At 42.1% G+C, this 21,780-nt stretch overlaps 1 protein-coding gene across 6 annotated transcripts in view; it reads left to right on the top strand.

The window, feature by feature from the left end:
* Positions 1-21,780, top strand: part of CSNK1A1 (casein kinase 1 alpha 1) — a 51,855-nt gene continuing 30,075 nt past the window's right edge. For 3 of the 6 annotated variants that reach the window (XM_077824206.1, XM_077824202.1, XM_077824205.1), the window contains exons 1-3: positions 1-538; positions 1,326-1,432; positions 20,354-20,480. In XM_077824206.1, the coding sequence (XP_077680332.1) occupies positions 416-538; positions 1,326-1,432; positions 20,354-20,480 (357 nt within the window). In that variant the 5' untranslated portion in view covers positions 1-415. The remainder of the gene's footprint in view (positions 539-1,325; positions 1,433-20,353; positions 20,481-21,780) is intronic. The other 3 variants (XM_077824207.1, XM_077824204.1, XM_077824208.1) reach the window with 2 other exon arrangements.

Genomic DNA, 21,780 nt, shown 5'->3' with positions numbered 1-21,780 from the left:
CCAGAGTGCCCTGCGCGGTGAAGAAGCGGCGGCCGCAGAGTGGAGGCATTTTGTGTCCGTGATAGCAGCCGCGCGATATACAAGATGGCGGCGGCTGCTGAGTGAAGTACCAGCGGTGGCGGCCGGGATCCGGCGGTGCTAGCTGCGTTCGGACACCCAGAGCCCCCCGGTGCCACTCCCGTATCTCTGGAGCGGGCAGAGAGTGTAGTGGCGCCCGGCCGGGGAGTAGGGCAGAGCCGCGGAGGAGGACGCCCGCCGCAGGGGCCCGGCCTAAGCTGAGCGGCGGGGACCAGATTCCTCCTCCGCTGCCGCCTCCTCCCAGGCGGCGTAGAGCCCCCCCAGGCCCGTTGTTCCAGCGTAGGGCCCCCACCTCACTTCCCCTCAGCGCCGGGAGGGCCGCGAGCCGCCCCTCACCATGGCGAGCAGCAGCGGCTCCAAGGCCGAGTTCATCGTCGGGGGTAAATACAAGCTGGTGCGGAAGATCGGGTCGGGCTCGTTCGGGGACATCTATCTGGCCATCAACATCACCAACGGGGAGGTAAGGGCGCCACGTAGCCCCGCAGGGAGCCCCGGGACTCATCCCTTGAGGGAGTCCCCGCCCCAGTGACCCTCCTCGAGCCGGGGTCTTGTCAGCACAGGGAGCCCAGGCCCCTGTGGTTGGCTTCACCAAGAGATTGGGCGACCCGCGTACCCGCTGCGGTGGTTAGGCCGCTACCAGAGAGAGGCTGGCCGGCCCTTCGCAGGAGAAATTTACCGGATGATAGCACATCGATTCGGGGGATCTCCACTTACCCTGGGGATGGGTGGTAGAGTTAGGAAACCCCCCCCCCGAAAAAAAATGGGGGTATGTACCTTGCTATCAGCAGCGCAGGGGGCCATCTTCCCCTCCCCCAGTCATCTATTCTTTTCTGCTTTGAGGGGGCACACACTTACCTGGCACTCAACATATGGTGAGACACACAGAAGGACCCCCCCCCCCACTCTTCGGTTTTCTTCTTTTTTCTCTCTCCATCCCACATTTTTCTGAGCCACGAAGAAACAATTCCCATCTCGATTAGTCGTATGGATCTGAAGACTAAACATTTCTAGTCCAATTTCCCTTTCAGGATGGATATTTATGCACAGATCAGCACCGTGTGGATTTTATTTGCAGAGCCTGCTGCTTCTCCATATTATGGATATTGAGCTAGTGTTGTGAGCACTAGAAAATTTTCCCATATTCCCAAAATTTACTGCAGCAGAGCTCTGAGTGGGAGTGGAGTGCTGTGTCCTCCTAAACCCCTGTACTTGGTGGATGCTCTGATCCCTGTTCCCTCTCACTGCAGGAAGTGGCTGTGAAGTTGGAGTCTCAGAAGGCCAGGCATCCCCAGTTGCTGTACGAGAGCAAATTGTACAAGATTCTGCAAGGGGGAGTTGGCATCCCACACATAAGGTAAGAGTCAAACAAGCTGTGGGACACCAGTATGGGCTCTTGTCCAGTGCATCAGTTTGTGATGGGGCTCTATGGTTACAGAAGGGGTGAGTGTTTTTACTAAGGATTGATTTAGGAGGTGGAAAAGTGTGTATCTGGTAGAATTAGCAGGATCTCTCCAACCCAGCCTTCCCCATTCCCCCTTACTGCCCTGTAGATTTCAGCCCTTTATGCAGCAATCCCTGAGGAGGGGGAATTCCTGCAGGATTTGTGTTTGGGAGTGTAGGCTGGCTTCCGGGGAGGCAGCATTGGAAATGGCTGCTCTCTTTTGTTGTGTTTTTGTTCCAACATGTCTTCCTTCTCTGCTTAGAAAATGGCGGATGGACGTGACTAACCCTTCCCCCATCTTCTGTTGGGACACGGGACATGCTCTGGCATGTACCTCTCCCTTCCATCACATTTGTGTGTCTGGAAGGCTCAGGCCTGCAGAGAACCTCCAGGGGGAATGAAATGGCAGCCCCTTTCTGTTGCCCACAACAGATGCGTCACTGAGCCCTCTAGAGATACAGTGCCAAGATTATTCCTCCCCCTTCCATTTGCTTGTTATGCGGTCTCCGTGTTTCATGCTAGTTGTGAAAACATGTTTTAATACATCAGGGGAGGCTTAGTCAGAACTATTTTTAAATTTTCTTAGTAGCGAAGCATACTTGAGAATTGGATTAATTTACTAAGACTGGTAGGTCAGCCAGGTGAGCAAGAATAAAGCAAAAGCTGGTGGGTTCCCTTTACTTCAGTATAGAGATGAATGGAAATGTAACTATCTTTATACAAAAACTTTTTATAAAAAGTTGTCACTTTTCAAGAGCCTTCATTAGAAGCTTATTGCATTTAAAATTCTGTGAATTGTGTTTAACATCTGTTGTGTGGTGAGTGTGAAGAAAATCAAAGCTATGTTGTTGGAGTCAGTGGCTACATAAACAAAACTTAGGGGTTTGCAAAGGATAGGGTATTAGTAATAGTTAGGATTGGAAGGATTAGATTTTTATGGTAAATCTTGATAAACATCAATTTCACAGTGTACACACAAACCAAGGAAAAAATATTTCCATCAATAATAGAAATTTACAAATAGACAAAGAAAAATGCTTCTTGAGAATGTAATTTGATTTAAAGATATTTACGTTGTATGTTTTGAGGTGATGTTTTAATGATTTTGAAGCTTTAACTTTTTGAATCTCAGCCTCTGCTCTCATTAAATTATTGTCTGATCCCCCAAAATTTCCCGCAACTGTTAAAATTTGATAAATATAGAAAATGTTTAAATTCAATATTAGCCATCAGTTGTAAAAAAAATGAAAATTGAACTCTGACAAGCCTAGCTATAGTACACACTTTGTACCTTTTCTTTTCCTTGTTTTATAATACATAATGGGTATAACCCAAGAGATTTTGTAGGACATTGTGACTGGCTGCTGTTATTGTAGGACATGTTTTGTAAATCTTATCGAATACTAATTAGTTTAATGCTTTCCTTCATTTAAAATAAGGACATTTGTGTGTGCCCCCAGTTATGAGCAGTAATATCTCCTGCACATATGCCATAACTATATTGCCATAGGCTGTGTTGTCCTATATATTTAAACCCTTTGTAAAATCAGTATAGTCTTATGTAAGGATAGAGCAAACATACCTGGATGAAGCAAAAAACCTCTAGCTATAAGTGTGAAATGAGAGCTGCACAGATTACACAGTTTCAATATCCTTTTCAGTTTTAAAAATGAAAGCCTTCCATTGAAGAAATACTTGACATTGTTTATTGAAATGCCACTACTGAAATAGTTGAACATTAAAATGATAACTTGGAAAAACTGCCAAAGTGAACAGGTACTTAATATTTCACTACCAGTCTGAAAAAACAGGTGTTTTTAGGTAAATGTAAATTGTTATTCTTTAAGTGAAAAACATACCTGTTATGCTACCAACAAATCCTTAATTTAGTTTTCTTTCCATGTAGCAGAAGTGAATTACAGTTCAAAGAGATGTCGTCAGGCTTGATCAGTGATAAAACAATTTATTACTGTTTTTTACAAGCTGAGATGCTGAAAGTCTACTTAAATAAGATTCTTGTATTAAACTTACCTACTGTTTGAAAATAACAAGATTGATATCACTGAAAGAAAAAACTTGTTTTTAATATTTTTAGTTTTTTCCTTGTGCATTTGACAGTATTTTATATATCCCATTTCACTTTGTATATAGTCAGCAATTTCACCTTTGTTTGTTTTAAATGTGTGTTTTCCACACAACAATAGGGGAATGAACAACTGTTTTAAAGAACAGGAAATGATGGATAATACCACAAAAAATTGATTGGGAGATTTGGCAACTGATATGGTATCTGAAACTACTCAACTCACTACTTTTTTTAAACTGAGGAAAGTTCAGGTTGAGCAATCCCTTAGATTATGTGACTGAAACAATCTCTGGTCAATTTCACTTTCAGGTTCTCACAGCCCTAGTCCTACCATAGGGTGTTCTGCAAAATGCTACCTTTCAGAACATCTGCCCTCATTCGAAATTCTTTCACAGCACTTCTGCTGGGTTTAAATCTTGCGTGGGGGGATGTATTTTAGCCACACACTTCTACTTTTGGCTGGCATCCTGCTCGATGATATCTGCTGACAGTTGCAGAGAGAACCTAAAATAAAGTGCTTCTTATTTTACGTTTTCTACTTTAACATCAGAGAAGGGCAATAACAATTTGTTCAAGAAAGTTCTTGTCCACAAACATTAAGATGATGGAATTTGATTCAGGCCAAATACTTGTTTCTGTGAATGAAGATGAATAACCTGACTTACAACATGGAATGTGTCACTAGAGCACCCATCAAGGATACGTACATTGTACAAAGAATTAATTTGCGACTTTGATCCTGGTGATGTCCATAGAGTGTGCATATTGTGCTTGATTTACCAGTATGTCTCTTTAGACGCATGTGATCTGGTACGCTTTAAATGCACTCTTGTCTGGAAAATGTTTGACTTTTATATTTAGTTTAGTTTTCGGTTAAATATTCTGACAGTACACCACATCAGCACTATGGCAGAATGTGTGTATCTGAACAGTTGGAATAGAATTGAGTTGTGCTCTGCTGGAGGAGAATGTTAAGGAAAATTTAATCCTTTTTTTTCTTCATAAGTCAGGCAAGCTTTAAAACTGTTATAAAACCTTACAGCTGCACTCTATTAAAGTAGTCATAGCAGGAGGCATTGTGATCCAGTGGATAGGGCACTTGACAGGGAATCGAGAGCTCATTCCTGGCTTTGCCACTGGCTTGTCGTATAACCTTGGAAATGTCACTTTATTGTTCTGTACTTCAGTTTCCCCATCTGTAAAACCGAGGTAGTACTTTACAAAAGAATGCAAGATTACATTTGACAAACTGGGGAAAGGCCAGAGGAGTGCTACAGAAACAATTAAAGTTTTAGAAAACATGACCTATGAGATAACATTGGGAAAAAAATGGGGATGTTACATCTGGAGAAGAGAAGATTGGGGCTGGGGGACATAAGTCTTCAAGAATGTAGAAGGTTGTTGCAAAGAGGAGGGGGATAAATTGTTCTCCTTACACACTGAGGACAGGGAAGAAATGATGAGCTTAAATTGCAGCAAGGGAGATTTAGATTAGACGTTAGGAAAAGCTTCCTAACTGTAAGGCTAGTCAAGCACTAGAACAAATTATGTAGGGAGGTTGTGGAATCTCCGGCAGTTGGAGACTTTTAAGAACAGATTAGTCAAACATATCAGGAATGGTCTAGATTGGGGTGGGCAGACTATGGCCTGGGGACCACATCTGGCCCTTCAGATGTTTTAATCCGGCCCTTGAGCTCCTGCCAGGGAGCAGGATCCAGGGCTTGCCCCGCTCCATGCGTGCTGTGGCTCCGTGCGCCTCCCAGAAGCAGCAACATGTCCGCCCTCCGTCTCCTACGCATGGGGCGGACAGGGGGCTCTGCATGTTGCTCCCACCCCAAGCGCCAGCCCCGCAGCTCCCATTGGCTGGCAACCACAGTCAATGGAAGCTGCAGGGGTGGCGCTTGTGGACGGAACAGCGTGCCGAGCCGCTTGGCCACGCCTCCACGAAGGAGACAGAGGGGAGATGTACCGCTGCTTCTGGGAGCTGCTTGTGGTAAGCGCTGCTCGGAGCCTGTACCCCTGACCCCCTCCATCATCCCTTCCCTAGCCCTGATTTCCTTCTGAACCTCTCAGTCCCACTGTCGTGGACCCCAGAGCCTGCACCCCCAGCCAGAGCCCTCACTCCACTACCTGCACTCCAACCCTCCCGCACCCTGAACTCCTCATTTCTGGTCCCACCCCAGGGCCCGCACCCCAATCCCAATTTTGTGAGCATTCGTGGCTCGCTATACAATTTCCATGCCCAAATGTGGCCCTCGGGCCAAAAAAGTTTGCCCACCCTGTCTAGATAATACTTGGTCCTGCCTCAGTGCAGCAGCCTGGACTAGATAACCTATCGAGGTCCCTTCCAGTCCTGTGTTTCTATGAATCAGTGTTGAGACCTGTGTATAAAAAACACTAGATAAGACCTTTGTTATGCTTATACAAGAAATAAAATGGTACGTCTGAGTTACTAATGTAAAGATTATGCAGGCTAGCTTCTGAAAAACATGTTGGGCCTTCTTAGGCCTAGCCTACAGTAGAAAATTCGGTTGATTTAACTGTGTCCATTGGGGTGAAAAATCCACACCCTGGAGCGGCATTGTTGAGCCAACCTATGTGCCTGTGTAGACAGCTAGGTTGATGGAAAAATTCTTCTTTTGACCTACCTACCACCTGGGGTGGTGGACTACTTGTATTGACAGGAGAACCCTTCCTGTTGCCGTAGGTAATGTTACACTGAAGTGCTACGCTTAAGTGTAGATATACCCTACATATATCAAAGCAGTAAACACGGAAGTGCAGTTATTAATACTTTTGCAATAAGAGGAAGTCTCTGTTTAATATTCAGCTCTCTTGCACCTTAGATGCAAGTGCAGAAACATGCTTAGATACATCCAATAAAACCAAGATGACTAGACTTGGTCTTCCAGATATGTTAAGATAAATTAGCAAAAAAACCCCTTACATGCATTCATAATGTATAAAGAAGCAAAAGGGCAAAATCCAATTTTAAAATACATTTTTGAATGTCACCTCAGAGCTGAGAAAGCTGACGGTACATGAATCCTCAGCCATCACTGTAAACAGGTCAGGTTGGAGACTTTGCAATCCTTATGTTTAAGATAAAAAAACACAGTCAGATTTGGGCAGGAAAGGTTTTGCTTTATGGTGTAAAAGAAATCTTGAAAAAAAGGCACAGCTGTTATTCTATACTCCCACCATGCAGACCCCTTCAATTATTAAGAATTTGAAACTAGTTCAGAGTACGAAGAACTATATAAATGCACTAGTAGTTAAACAGTGTAATGTGTGTTATTTACATTTATTGTGCAACATGAATTTCGTTTTTGGTTGACAGAACTTGAATCAAGGTTACACTTCTTTAACTGATTTTGTGCCCTAAAGCAGCTCTGATGGACTGAATGAAATGAAAAGGCCACATTCTTCTGGCAGGTTTATCCAGATGGTTCTAGGGCATTGTCAGTCTGCTTCTTGTACTGGCAATCATTTTAATCTGTTACTTTCTTGTTTAATTGATCACATTAATTTGGGGTATTTGAGTTTGTACCAGATGCCTTGGTTCTGGCTGGTTGTATATTTGGCTGGTGGCTTGTTCTGAACTTTTTTTTGTATTAATTTATTGTAACTTAAATGTCTTTCAAGATGCACCCTCTACATATTTTTAAATAGGTTTTCTTTGGGTAGAGATTTTTCTTGAGGATTAGTTGTTCAGATGAATTGACAGGATCTGGCTGTATTTGGAATGGATGATGTATCTACTCCTTGGTTACAGCCAATCATGTGTAACATATTAAATGTTGCATTTATTTATTGAGGGCAGAACTAAGGCTGTGGCTACACGAGGAAGCCATTGCTCTTGTGTAGACAAGGCATAATAACACACATGGATAGGTGATAATTAATGGCACTGAAAATATACCATTGGTTCTTTGAATTCCAAGACTACTGAAAAAATATGTATTGTGTATATCATAGCTTTCCTTCCACCCAGCTTAATGTTCAAACCTGTTTTATATTCTACAGGTGTTGAGGCATGTTTATGCCAATTTTCATATTCCTTATTGCAGGGGGAGTGGAAGGAGAAGGTTGAAGCTTCTTACTGCTTCCCACCATCTTCATGGAAAGCAAATTCTAGAAGACTGTTATGATTAACCTTATTCTCCTGATATGACCTTCCAGGTTCAGAGAAGTTTGCACTATGTTCTCACTGTAGGAGTCTTAATACCCCACTAAGCATATGAAGCTGACTAAAGTGACATTTTAATTTAGTCGTAAGTAGAATCGCACCATTGTATGGAGCTATTCAAATTTAACATTTAGCATGGGTCCTTCCTAACTCATAAAATGAGTAAAACCTACTCTGGCATTAAGCCTTAAGAGTGCAATATGTGCAGTTAGATGTGTAGTGATGTAAAGGACATTAGAAATGTATTAATTTAAAACCATTCAAATTTATAAATATTATAGCTTATGATAAAGCGCCCTTCTAACAGGGTGTCCTGAAACATCTTAAAAATGTTCAAGGGTCTTTTGGCTTTAGCGTTCACTAGTATCTCCCATAATAATGGACTATTCAGGGAAACGGTGAAACTGAGTTACATAAAGTGCTGTCAAATGCACAAAGTAAATTGAAAAAATAGTTACTTAATAGTAATCCTAGAGTTTTATTAATAATAGTAGATGCATAATTTTCAGACATCTTTTCAAGTGAATGTCCCTTTAAGCAGTGTTGTATACAAGTTAAATATTTTAATCGGTGAGGATGCATTCTCAGCTTGGAACTGCTTATTTGAAATCATAAGACAGGGCTTGAAAAACAGACCTGCTAGCCAGATACAAATATGAGACATGGAGAGGGCACAACTGTAACTTCCACTGGCAGCGCTCTGGTGAGAAAAGTCCATTTTTGTGAGCTGCTGTAACGAGGTAGGGTCCTGTCAATGGATTCTGTTTCATATTTGTAGGCGTGTATGACTCCCCTGTCACTTTTTTTTCCCTTCCAGCAGCTGATGCTTTTCTTTTTGTGGCAGAGCCTTTTGGCTGACAAGGAGGGTAATCTGTTCTATTGAATAGGGATAGCTTCAGTCTTTTTTTAGATCTTCTCTTATACTTGGTTCAGTCTGCCTCTGCTCACACTTTTATCTAGCAGAAGCAGATACCAAGGTAGCCAGCAGTTTTGTCAGTTTCAATATATGTGGCATCCTGTATGCAGTAATTAAACTGACCAGTTTTGTCAGTTTTCATCCTGCTTGGGAAAGCTGAGCAGCACTAGAGCAATATAAAGACTTGGGATGAAAGCACTCCATGGGTTTCTCCTTATATTGGAGGATTACCTTTGCAACCAAAAAGGCAGGAAGGCTTAATTTCTGTAGAAACATACATAGAAACAATTTACCAGATGTAGATTTTCTGCCTTAAGCAGTTAGTAAAATAGCAAGTCAATCACTTAGAGGTGCATACGCAGCATGGAGAATTCTAGTCAATTTAAACCATCAGGTTGCATGGTATTTATGGGAATGAGTTGCACTAGTATACTTCAAATATTTGAAGTGTGTCTTAGCTGTACAAAACAGTCACAATATTTTATTTATAGTAACTCTTTAACTTTCCTATAGAAAGTGTTTAGTTGCCACTTCTTAATTTAGTACTTGGGTGTCCTAATTTATAACTAATGTTAGTTGCCACAGTGAGTGATATCTGCTAAATATTTCACTTGACTGTACCAGTTATCCCATATTATGTTGATTGCATTTGTATTCCTGACTCTTAGTTGGTCAACAATTAACAATTGTTTTTCCAGCTTTATGGAAGAGAACATACAAGTCAATATGGAGAAGCTAACACATAGGTAAATTGTAAAATACTTAGGCAGTTCAGTCTCAAATGTCTCATGGTGACGGGCTCTATTTTTCTTATATACACTCTATGCATTACATTATTGCTGCCTCTGGAGAGGTTGAATTAGCAAGTGTAAAGAATCCAAACTTTTGGTACATTGGCATACTTATTTGCCGTGAAATTTTCCTCCCTCTTTAATAGTTGAGAAGTGACTGCCATAATGAAACTGTATATTTGAAACGGAAAGATGTTAAGGAACCAGTTGCTTGGTGCCAGTCAGAATAATTGTAGGCTTAAGCAGTATAGGATACTGACAAAACATAAGGAACCAAGACAAATAAATGTGTGTAATGTCCTGGTAGAGGTATGAAATCCATATGCCTAAGTTGTGCTGGATGTCAATAAGTTATCACTGATATTTTCAAGTAGTCCGTTTCATTAGATGTAGTCTGAGATAAAACGCATTTCTATTTGAGTAAACAAGATCTAAAGCTGTAGTGATATGTTTGAACTTTAGTTTATAACAGCTTTGTTTGCATTTCCTCATGCACTCAAATGCACAGTTGTACTTCTTGTGTCTAAGACTGCTAGCATGGCTACTTTCTGCTTCAGTTTTATTGTGTTTAGTAACGTGATGTACTTCATAACTGTCACTAAGAATGCCTTTGAGATTGCTTTGAGATTATTCCTTTGAGTCCTTTATGCCAGTGTTTGAGTTTTAAGTTTGTGCCCCAGTTAAGGGCAGATCTATATGTTTGAGAACTCTTAGATGGGTATTTATCTGAAGATGTAATGGCTTTTTCTGCTCCTTGAAGTTATGTGAATGCTGTTTATACTTGCCTAATGATTTGGAATTTAGCTCTTAACTGCTATTTTGTGGAACGGTGGAAGTGGTACAACATGGTCTGAAATCAGGCCTAGAATTTCACTGGCTGTTTGGCTAACATAGAAACAAGTGGTTTCATCTACTTCTGCTCCTACACATGGCTTTCTTCCTTCTCCCTCTGTTAAATACTCTAGTGAGTCCTTCCTCACACAAGATTGAATGTACAGTCTACTTTAGGAGGTAACATTTGACCATAAAATTACTGCCTTGATAATTGAACAGAATTGCTTTTTGTTAGTAAACTTGCTATTGTGACATCTGGTTTCTCAAGATGTTCTAAATATTAATTTGTCACTGGCCATATTCTTGTAACGTATTCACTAACACCAGGGTTTCGAAAATGAAAAGTTCCAAAATGTATGTTATAGCTAGGGCCCTACCAAATTCACTGCTGTGAAAAACACGTCACTGACTCTGAGATCTGGTCTCTTGTATGTTTTTACCCTATACTATACAGAATTCATGAGAGAGACCAGCGTTTCTCAAACTGGGGGTCCCAACCCAAAAGGAGGTTGTGGGGGGCAGGTGTCATAAGGTTATTGTAAGGGGGTTGCGGCATTGCCACCCTTACTTCTGTGCTGCCTTCAGAGCTGGCTTGCCGGAGGGACGGGCTCAGCTCTGAAAGCAGTGCAGAAGTAAGTAGGGTGACCAGATAGCAAGTGTGAAAAATCAGGCAGGGTGGGGGTAATAGGAGCCCATATAAGACAGCCCTAAATATTGGGACATCTGGTCACCCTAGAAGTAAGGGTGGAAACCTAACCATCAGAGGAGTAAAGTTTTGGAATAGCTTTCCAAGGGAAGCAGTGGGGGCAAAAGATCTATCTGGCTTTAAGATTAAACTTGATAAGTTTATGGAGGAGATGGTATGATGGGATAACATGGTTTTGGTAATTAAATAATCATGGTAAATAGGCCTAATGGCCTGTGATGTGATGTTAGATGGGGTGGGATCTGAGTTACTCAAGAAAGAATTTTCTGTAGTATCTGGCTGGTGAATCTTGCCCATATGCTCAGGGTTTAGCTGATCGCCATATTTGGAGTCGGGAAGGAATTTTCCTCCAGGGCAGATTGGAAGAGGCCCTGGAGGTTTTTTTGCCTTCCTCTGTAGCATGGGGCACGGGTCACTTGCTGGAGGATTCTGTGCTCCTTGAAGTCTTTAAACCACAATTTGAGGACTTCAATAGCTCAGACATGGGTGAGAGGTTTTCGCAGGAGTGGGTGGGTGACATTTTGTGGCCTGCATTGTGCAGGAGGTCAGACTAGATGATCATAATGGTCCCTTCTGACCTTAGTAGCTATGAATACTGTGACCCCCTTACAATAACTTTGCAAACCCCCAGCTCCTCCTCCCCCCCCCCATTTTGGGTCAGGACTCCTACAGTTACAACACTTAAAATCTGAAATTTCACAATATCTGAAATCATGAAATTAACAATTTTTAAAATGCCATCACTGTGAAATTGACCAAAATGGACCATGAATTTGGTAGGGCCCTGGTTGTAGCCAACTTAAAAGCAGTTGCTGTTTAAAGGATGATGCCTTGGTGGAACTAAGTACAGTAATTGTGTACCTACCACTGTGGTATCAACACTTTCATTTGCTTTCCTCAAGGTTAGTCATTAAAGAAATAAAAACCATGGGTTTGCTGAGTAAGCACTAAGGTGAATCATGTGACTTGGCATAATGCCTGCTTGCCCATCTGGGAGCTGCAAACCAAATAGTTTCTCACACCACAGTATCACATGACTGAATTCCCCAGCATAGTGACACAGACATTGAAACACAGGAGGTTACAAACAAGTTTTCCAATTCTGCCTATGTATGTTACACTGCTTTACTATAGTAAAAATGTGCTAATGCAAAAATATACAAACCTTCCAGCCATATATGTGCAAGTCTTTGATGCCATGTAAGGTTTTTTAATTTGAAAGTTTGTCTCTTCAATCAGTACCTTTTGAATAGTTCATTTTAATGAATATGAAATTTTCAGCCCATTGGAAAGTAGGGAAGTGTGCAGGGATGCATACAGTTGTAAATCTGACTACTGCCCCAGCTCTGCAGCCCTAAAACTCTCAAGGCTACCTCAATTTCTGATCTCCCAGATTTCTTATCCCTATAAACAAGGTGTACTTTACTAACTTGAGTGCAGCCTATATCTAGGGTTGGCAGAATTTGATTTTTCTTTTTTGATTATTTTGACTGATAATATCAATATTTGTGTTTAATTGTTTTAGATTTTTATCAATTTAAATTTTTCAGTTGTGGAAAGCTGTTTGTGGAACAAGACAATGGGGAGGTCAGACAGTAATTGTTTACCAGTAGACGTTGATTCAAAAAGTTAAAGCTTTATAACTGTTAAAATGCAAATTGTCAGCATCATATCAAAATATACAATGTAAATATCCTTAAAGCAAACTAAGTTCTCAAGCATCATTTTTCTTTCTTTGCCTATCTGTAAATTTTGATTATCATTGATGAACATATATTTTCATTAGTTTGTGTGTGTACGGTGAAATCACCATTTATTGACACTTACTGATTAAAAATCTGATCATTCGAAGACTACCAGTAAATCCGTAGCCATGTCCTGAAGTAACATGACTGTTTAGCTAAACGTTGTAAGTATATTTTCCAAGGGTTTGCTTGTGAGAGCCAAGTTTCTGCATTCTTTACTATTAGTTTCCAATAGTAGCAGCTACCAAACAAACCTTGAATGGACAAGATGTAGCCTCACTTCTTAATCCAGTTTTTCCTGGAAACATTACAGGAAAATGAAGTCGTTGATTTGCAGTGTTTTGCAAAGCCAAACACTGAATATTTCAAATCTCCTTTACCAAACCTTTCAAATTAACTGGTTATGTGAATCAACAGGAATTATTTCTGACTTCTTACAATTTAAGAAATGAAAGTGGTGGTGAAATACTACCGCATTTTCCAACATAAATTCCTTTTAGAAAGTTGTTGCAGAACTAGCTTTGCTTTAGACCAGGGAGACTAAATATTAAAAGCCTGTTAAGAACCCTTGATAAATACTGAAATCATTTGTTAGAATTGGTTATGAGGACAGGGTTTCTTTCTGTATTTTAAAAAATCCCCAAACAAAATCTGCCTCTTGTGTATTCTAGAATGCCTGCATATGACCCATAAAGGACATAATTCACCCAAAACATAGTTTGTTTTGGTGGGAGGGAGACTACGTTGAGAAGTTAGCAAAAATCTAAAACTAAACGGTAGTCTGGGTGAATGATCCTAGTCCACTTCTTGATAACTGTCTATTTAAAAACAAAATCTATGCCTTGTTAGAAAAAAATCCTACATCTTCCAACAATTCATGGACCTCACTGAGATATACCTGCACGTTTTGGTTGGGGTCAGTTACCTTTTTATTTTTGATAGCAGGAATCGAGCATATTGCTTCTTTGCTTTGTATAATCCTTAATTTAACTTAAATAAAAACATGGCTGAAATTAGCATTCAGTTTCTACATTTGAGGCAAACCTAAGCACTTAGTGAAACATGTTTGGGCAGAAGCGAGGTGGAGCTATCCTAGTGAATCATCTATTTGCTCATACAATGTATGAGGGTTGGATGGAGGGATTGAAATGCTTTTCAAAGCAAGTAGGAAGCAACTTCTCTGGAAAGTCTGCCCAAACGCTTGATACCTCTAAATATACATCCCAAAACACACTGACCTCTTACTTCTTATGTTGAATTAAGCAGCTTTTTTAGTTCTAAACTAGTTCATCAGCTCCATTGTTAATGTGCTCATTTCCTGTGTTAAGTTTTAAATAATAGAAATGTGGGGTTGGAAGGGATCTTGAGAGGTCATCTAATACAGCCCTCCTGCGCTGAGTCAGGGCCAAGAACACCTATATCCGAGATGTTTTTAAATCACATCCCACCTTAGCATTGTTTTTCCTGGACTTGTCTCTCCCTACCTCCTAAAATTTGCTTTTGAATGAGAGGCAAGCATCAGGATGCAATGCCACAGTACCCCCCTACATTTACTATAATTACTGAACTATTAGAAGGTTTGTCACACCCCTTAAAAGTTGGACCCCCTCCCCAGGTTGAGATGATCGGTCCTAGACCATCTCTGATACGTTTGTCTAACCTGTGCTTAAAAACCTACAGTGATGAGATTTGTTTAAAAACACTTGGATTGCAGGATGATGCATATATTTTCAGTATGCTTCACTGCTATTTGACATAAAAGGAATGTGGACTCTGAAATTGTGGGTGCTATTCCAGGTTCTGAAGGGAATATTCACAAGCGGCTTCAGACCCTTCTGTCCTGACCTCTCCAGCCTGTTTGTGTCTAGTCTCTGCCCCCTTAGCTCCTCATCCCTCTGCATTCCAGTCAAGTTGTTCCCCCTTCTCCTTCTTAGGTCCCAGCAGGGGGAGTATGAGAAACTCAGTTCCCAATGCATGTTGTGACAGTGGCTCTTGCCAGGTGGAAGGAGCAATAGCAGGAAAGTCTGTTCTACCCCTGCAGCATGCCCATTAGAGAGAGAATCTTTGGAGAATGTAGCTGCCAAACCAGGTGCTGAGACTTTCAGAAGCTCATAACTTGGTCAAATTTCAGTTGCTTATAACTTTACCAAAATGTAACTGTTTGGGTTGAAAATGGTCTTACAATGGACAGTGTTGGGTAACCTTGTCTATTTTAGACTGTGCAGGTAACAATACCTATAATGCAAACAAAATATAATACTTTTTGGAAGGGAAACTGGAACCTAAAAGCTTCTTACAGTAGTCTTGACTGTTTTATGTGTTCTGTCAAAGGCAAAAACTGACTCGCTACTTCAAAAACTAGTAGATTAGCATCTATAGGGCATTGCATAACTACTGTATAGTGCTGGCTATGCTGTTGTCTGGGTTTCTTCTGGTCCTACTTTCTGTCCTGAAGTAGGTGAAAAAATTTGACATCAAGAACTCTACTTAAAGTTTAGAAAGTGGACCCGTCCAAGAGTTCCAGTAAAGAATTTAAGGTCTAATGCAGGGGTCGGCAACCTATGGCACGCGTGCCAATTTTTAATGGCACGCTGCTGCCTGCCGGGTCCCAGCTGCTGGCCCCACTCAGCCCGCTGCCGAACCCAGGCCAGCAGCTGGCTGAGCTGGGCTGGTGACCAGGAGCCTGGCAGGAAGCAGCGTGCCATTAAAAATCCTGCCCCCCCGGCCTGCTCTTCTCTGCCCCCCTGTGCGGGCAGGGTGAAGAAGCTTGGTTCTGCCGGCTGCAGGGCAGGCAGAGTCCCCCCTCTTCCGTCGGTGTGCTGGGTTCCTGCCCCTCCTCCTCTCTCTCCCTGCTGCTGATCAGCTGATGGCCCTTGTGAGGGAGAGGGAGAAGCGGAGCTGGGAGCTGCAGTGTGCTTGCTGCTCCGGGGAGGAGGTGGAGAAGAGGTGGCAACATGGTCTTGGGGAAGGGGGGTGGAATCAGGACATATCCCGTCCAGCCCCTGCCATGAGCTGCTCTGAGCAGAGGGCTGGGAGCACCCCCAGGATCCTAGCCCACACCCCCAGCCCTCTGCCCTGACCCCTAAACCCCCCCGACCCCTGCCCTGACTCCTGCAGCCCCCACACATACCCAGCCCCTCCCACACCCCATGCCCTGACTCTTGCACCCCCCACATTCCCACCACCACCCCAAGCACCAAACGGGAGCTCCTGCAAACCTCCTCTTCCCCCCCCCACACAAACACATTGCCACCTGCACCCCTAGCACCAAATGAGAGCTGCCCTGATAAGCACTCCACACCCAACCCTCCTGCCCCAACTTGAGCCCCCTCCCTCATTCTAGCTCATGGCCAGACCCTACACCCCAACCTGCTCCTTTACCCCCAGCCCTGTGCTCAGTGCACTCCCACCCACAGCTCAGTGCAGAAAGAGAGGAAGAGAATGGGCTAGAACCAGGGAGAAGGTAGTACCCACTCTATGTAGGCAGGGCCAGGATCCCAGACAAGCAGCGGGCTGAGTGGGGCCAGCAGCCAGGACCCTGGCTGGCAGGAGCCGGCGGACGGAACCCCAGACTGGCAGCGGGCTGAGCCGTTCAGCCCACTGCTGGTCTGGGGTCCCAGCCCCGCTCAACCTGCTGCCGGTCTGGGGTTCCGTCCGCCAGCTCCTGCCAGCCAGGGTCCTGGCCGCAGGCCCCACTCAGCCTGCTGCTGGCCTAGGTAAACGGAACCCCAGGTTGGCAGCGGGCTGAGCGGGCCAGCAGCATAAGATCTACATTTTAATTTAATTTTAAATGAAGCTTCTTAAACGTTTTGAAAACCTTGTTTACTTATGGCAATAGTTTAGTTATATAATATATAGACTTAGAGAGAGAGAGAGACCTTCTAAAAAAACATTTAAAATGTATTACTGGCACGTGAAACCTTAAATTTAAGTGAATACATGAAGACTGCACACCACTTCTGAAAGGTTGCTGACCCCTGGTCTAATGGCTAATTGAACTTTTTACTATATCTTCATAAGACCATCATGAATAACTGGTTCAGAAGCTTCTATGCCAAAGAACAGATGGACTCAGAGTGCCTGGAATTGTTGTACAACTAAAGGATTCTTTGAAAAGTAATTTCAAGTTTCATTATAAGACAAGATAGTTGGTCCCAAGCCAAACTGATCTCTCCTTCATGTCAGTCCAGTTGCTCACTGCTCAGGAGTGCCTTTGCTCTGCTTTAAACTTTATGGTGTAGATGTGTCTAGGTAACATGCCAAATTTGAGTGATTTGCCTAGGTAATATAGGTGGTTCATTACTATTAGGATGCCAGCTTGTATAGGCTCTTAGTGGTTGGCATACTCAGTAATTTCTACATTGAACCCAATAGCCTGTAGTTGATCTAGAGCTTACCCTCCATACATCCAGTTTTGACTTATACCTGTGTTCATTGTGAATCAACCACATCCTGTAGTAAAGTATTCCAGTGGCTAATTACTTCCATTATAACAAATTTGTGCCTTATATCACAACTCATTTTTTTTTGTAAAGTCAACGTCCAACCATTAGATTTCTTTATGAAGTCTCTAGACCAAGGGTTCTTAAACTTCATTTCACCACGACTCACTTCTGACAAAAATTGCTACATGACCCCCAGTCGGGGAACTGAAGCCGAAGCCTAAACCCTGCTGCCCTGGGCAGGGGGGCCAGGACCAAAGCCAGAGCTCCGCTGCTCTTGAGGGAGGGCAGGGGGTGTCAATGCCTAATCCCTTCAGCTTCAGCCCCAGGCAGGCAGCATGTAACTTGAAGCTACCCCCACACACACTCGGGGCTGGAGTGCTTGAACTTCAGCCCTGGGCCCCAGCAAGACTAATGCCAGTCCTTGGCAACCCCATTAAAACGGGGTCTTGACCCACTTTGTGGTCCCGACCCACAGTTTGAAAACTGTTGCTCTAGACTAAAGAGCCTCTTACATCTTCTCCCTGTGTATGTATTTTAAGAATGTGATCAGTTTGTCTTTCAACCTTCTGTTCCATAAACTATAAGTTACACTTCCAGCCTCACTGTGTGGCATGTTTTTCTGATGTTGAATCATTCTTGTGGCTCCTGTCTAAGTCCTTTCAAAGTGTTGACACCTGCCTGGTAGTGGTCTCATCAGTGTCATATACAGTACCTCCTTAATCCTCCTATTCATGTTGGTCCTCTTTAGCTGTAGCATCACACTGGTAGCCTGTATTCAGTTGGTTACCTACCACAACCCCTAAAGTCCTCTTCAGACTCTGCTTCCCAGGATATAGCCCCCAGCCTGTTAGCATGGCCTGTACTTGGTTCCTAGATGTAGGACCATGCATTTGGCTGTACTGAAACACATGATCTGGGTTGATGGAGTCAATATTGATGAGGACAGATCAATCTGTGATAACTTACTTTCCTAGAGTCCGCTCCTTAAGTGGGTATTTGCTATAGGAGTTATACAGACATATGGTAGTTGGGGCTTAAGTCAGAACTTGATCTAGTCCTCTGTTCACCTACCTTTATTTTGGGGGGTATTTATTACTAATGCTATGGCAAGGGCCATATTAGTCAGATCCCAGAAAAGTTAATCTTATTTTCTTCGCTTTGTATAACTGAAGTTTCCAGCGTCTGACTGTATGTCCATTGGAAGACCTAGGTACAGAGTTCCAGTAGTCAAGGCTGAAGGTCCCAAAAGTACAATTACTGTGGCTAGGTCCATCTTTGAGAAGATGAGGTGCAACCTCTGGCTAGTCAATGGCAGAGGGTTTTTGTCATGACCATTTTGTCAAGCAGTAATGAGCAAGGAGGACATATGTGCTGTAAACTGCTGAATCCTGATAAGAACTTTTTAAAGCATGTCCCTTTTCCTGACTTTCATCCAACCAATTATCTTGGCTAGGCAGAGGAATTATTTGGAGAGGTGCTATTTGAACTGGAGAGAAAGCAGTGGTGGTTGTCACTCCTTCTTTCCTCTCTTCCCTTCTCCTCAAAAAGATGTTATCCCTGATGGAAGGGAAGTATTAAGATTTGTGGAACTTCGCAGTTGAGCACTCTCAATGTAGTTGAGCCCATCGCCATACTGAGCATTCTGAAGGGAAGAATTGGAATTATTTTTAAGTGCTCCCATCAACCACTATTACATCTGGTAGGATAATAGTATGCAATGGCGTGAAATACCATAGACACATTAGCAGGAATACTGTGGATGGGAAGAGATCTTCCCTTGGTGCTGAAAGGATAGATATGCTTTTTGTAAGTCGTTCCTTACTATTTCTCGATGTCCTTGCTCAGAATTATGAGATTAGACACTCTGGTGGCTTGCAAGATCTGCCTGGTCCAGAGTAAAGTAATTTAGTGTTCTATTTTAACAGTGCCTTTAGATTTCTGCTTTTGGAATTTTAATCTCCTACTTTTAGTAAAATCTTAGTTTTGTCTTAAGTATAGCAAGGATCTCTCGCTAGATTTTCTATCAGCTTCTTCTACTAGAACAGAATGTATCTACTGGGTGCTCAAATGCTGGAAAGATGGCTGCCAATAAAAACCTGGATGAATGTGTAGTGAGGGAGAATCTGACTTCCTTGCCCTGTTATCTAGTGAAAAAAAGTCATAGCTTGAAAAAAACTGTACAACTCTCCTCTGGAAAGACTGCTTATATGTGAACTTTCTCTGGGGTGAAACTGGAAACAACAAGAAGCAACACCAAAAATGAGGTGATACCTTTGAAAGGTGCCAGTCCAAACATGGTTTGAACCTTACCGTTCATACAGCTGCCTCTGCTTTGCTCTGTCATTTTAATTTGGTACACTGGTATTTTTCAAATGTTCTTCTGTCAGAAAGTGGCAGACATCGAGTTGAAGACTGAGAGGGATGGGAGAGTTGCAGGTGGAAACTTGACACTCCTTTGTTTGAAGTGAAAATTGAAGGCACACCTTATTAAAATACAAACAAAACCTTTTTGCTCAATGTCCTATGAAAGTTGAATGCTTTTCCAGAAAGTAGGGTGACTCAGTAAGTTGCTATAGAGCTTTCTGTTGCTGCTTGCTTTACAAAAAGGTATTCTATTTAATAATAATCAATAATAATAAAAAAATTAAACTATTCAGCTTGTAAAGGCCAACTGCCAGTGGGTTGTTTTTAGTCAGTGCTTTTGGTGGTTAATAAGAGAATGGGAGTTAACATCGTTAAAGGCCAGCATTATGCATTGCTTTCTGGAAATCAATGGCAGGAAGAACAAAATGGGGCTGATCCAATTAAGACCTAAACAAAATGAATATTATAAAAGAAGTGCATCATTGCCACTAATCTACATCAAACTAAATTACTGTCACAAAAAAACTCCATATCTAATGGTAGCCAGGGCTTGCTTATAAATACTGAACACTTTGTAAAACAGTCTAGTTAATTGCATTTATGCATCAACAATATCAATTGTTATTTTGAAGTGGGAAAACATAGTACTACTTGGCATCTTCTAAAATTTAAATATTAACTGGCTACCTTGCTGTTAAACTAACAATCTGTAGTATTATCTTAAACGGAATAACTTAAACATCTCTGTGTCATTGCAGGTGGTATGGTCAAGAGAAAGACTATAATGTTCTAGTTATGGATCTTCTGGGACCCAGCCTTGAAGACCTCTTCAACTTCTGTTCCCGCAGGTTCACAATGAAAACAGTACTTATGTTAGCAGACCAGGTATGTGAAACTTAAATTTGCGTTGTAAGGAAAATGAAGCAAATAATGTTCCTTTTAAGTATGTCAGAATGTGTGCAACCCGGTACTCTGTATACTCAAGTGCCTATTTGACTCGCATAGAAGCAAAAAATAGGAACAGTGTTAGTGGCAGTTTTGTGGTATAGCAGAGCATAAGATTAGCATTGTAGAGAACTCAGAATGCAACACAAATATTAGTATTCTCATGCTAGTGTTAACGCTTTATAAAATCATGCTCTTAATTTTATTTTACTTACATCACAGATGTCAAGTACTGGTAATGGTAAAAAGCAATCTTCAGCATTTTGGGTTAATTTGATTAAATGAAGCACTCCAATAGGCTTCAGCCAAGCATGTTGTTGGCAGGCTGTATATAGACTTCTCCGTCAAGCTCTGCCACTGCACGTCAGTGTGTACCTGTTACATCCTTGATATCCTGACTTTTAGTCTTCTCAAATTTGAATGGTTTTGGGATGTCTGCTGTCCTTTAGTGACAAACATGGGGATGCCAAACTTCTATCTCTTAATTCAAATCTCTAGAGTTGAGGTTACATATTTAGTGGTGAGTGCCTTAGAAATGCCTTATCTTCACTTGTTTCTCTATTTAGGCGTGAAATATTCCATCATAGAATCTAGGGCTTGGTCTACAGTTAAAAATTAGAACCATCTAGCTAAGTCACTCAGGGCTGTGAAAAATTTCATGCCCTGAGTGCCAGGGTTAGATGGACCTAAATATAGGTGAGTTTAAAACTTGTATTGAAAATTATCCAAGATTATCCAACTGATGTTAGTAGTAACTGTCACTTTGCCAAATGGTCATGAAATCCCAGGCTGTCAGCCAAGGAAGGGTAGAGCATTTCTGAGTGGAGATAGGTGTCAACTGTCCTTGTTCTCAGCTGCTTTTAGTCACTGATGCTCACTTCAGAGGGAGAACCACTCTTGGCTGCTGTGGTAGTAGCATCTTTAAATGTTGTAAAACAAAAGGTTATTCTCAAAGAATCAAAACCTGAGTATCTGTGGGACAATAGGAATGCCTTCAAATGCACTGCTGGATAGGAACTTTAGTACAGTAAGTTTAAAGGTGGCCACTGGGACAGAGTCCACTGGGATTGCTACTAGCTTAGAGAGATGCTACAGTATTGACACTTGTAATTCACTAAGGCCTGGTCTACGCTTAATTTAGATCAATATAGCTTTCGCACTCATGGGTGTGAAAAAATCCACATGCCTGAGCATCATAGCTATGCCAAACTAACCCTCTAGGGTAGGTGCATCCAGGTTG

Source organism: Eretmochelys imbricata, chromosome 8 (assembly GCF_965152235.1).
Source record: "Eretmochelys imbricata isolate rEreImb1 chromosome 8, rEreImb1.hap1, whole genome shotgun sequence".
Taxonomy (NCBI): Eukaryota; Metazoa; Chordata; order Testudines; family Cheloniidae; genus Eretmochelys; species Eretmochelys imbricata.
Note: the sequence above shows the minus strand (reverse complement) of the source record. Positions and strands in the feature narration are given on the sequence as shown.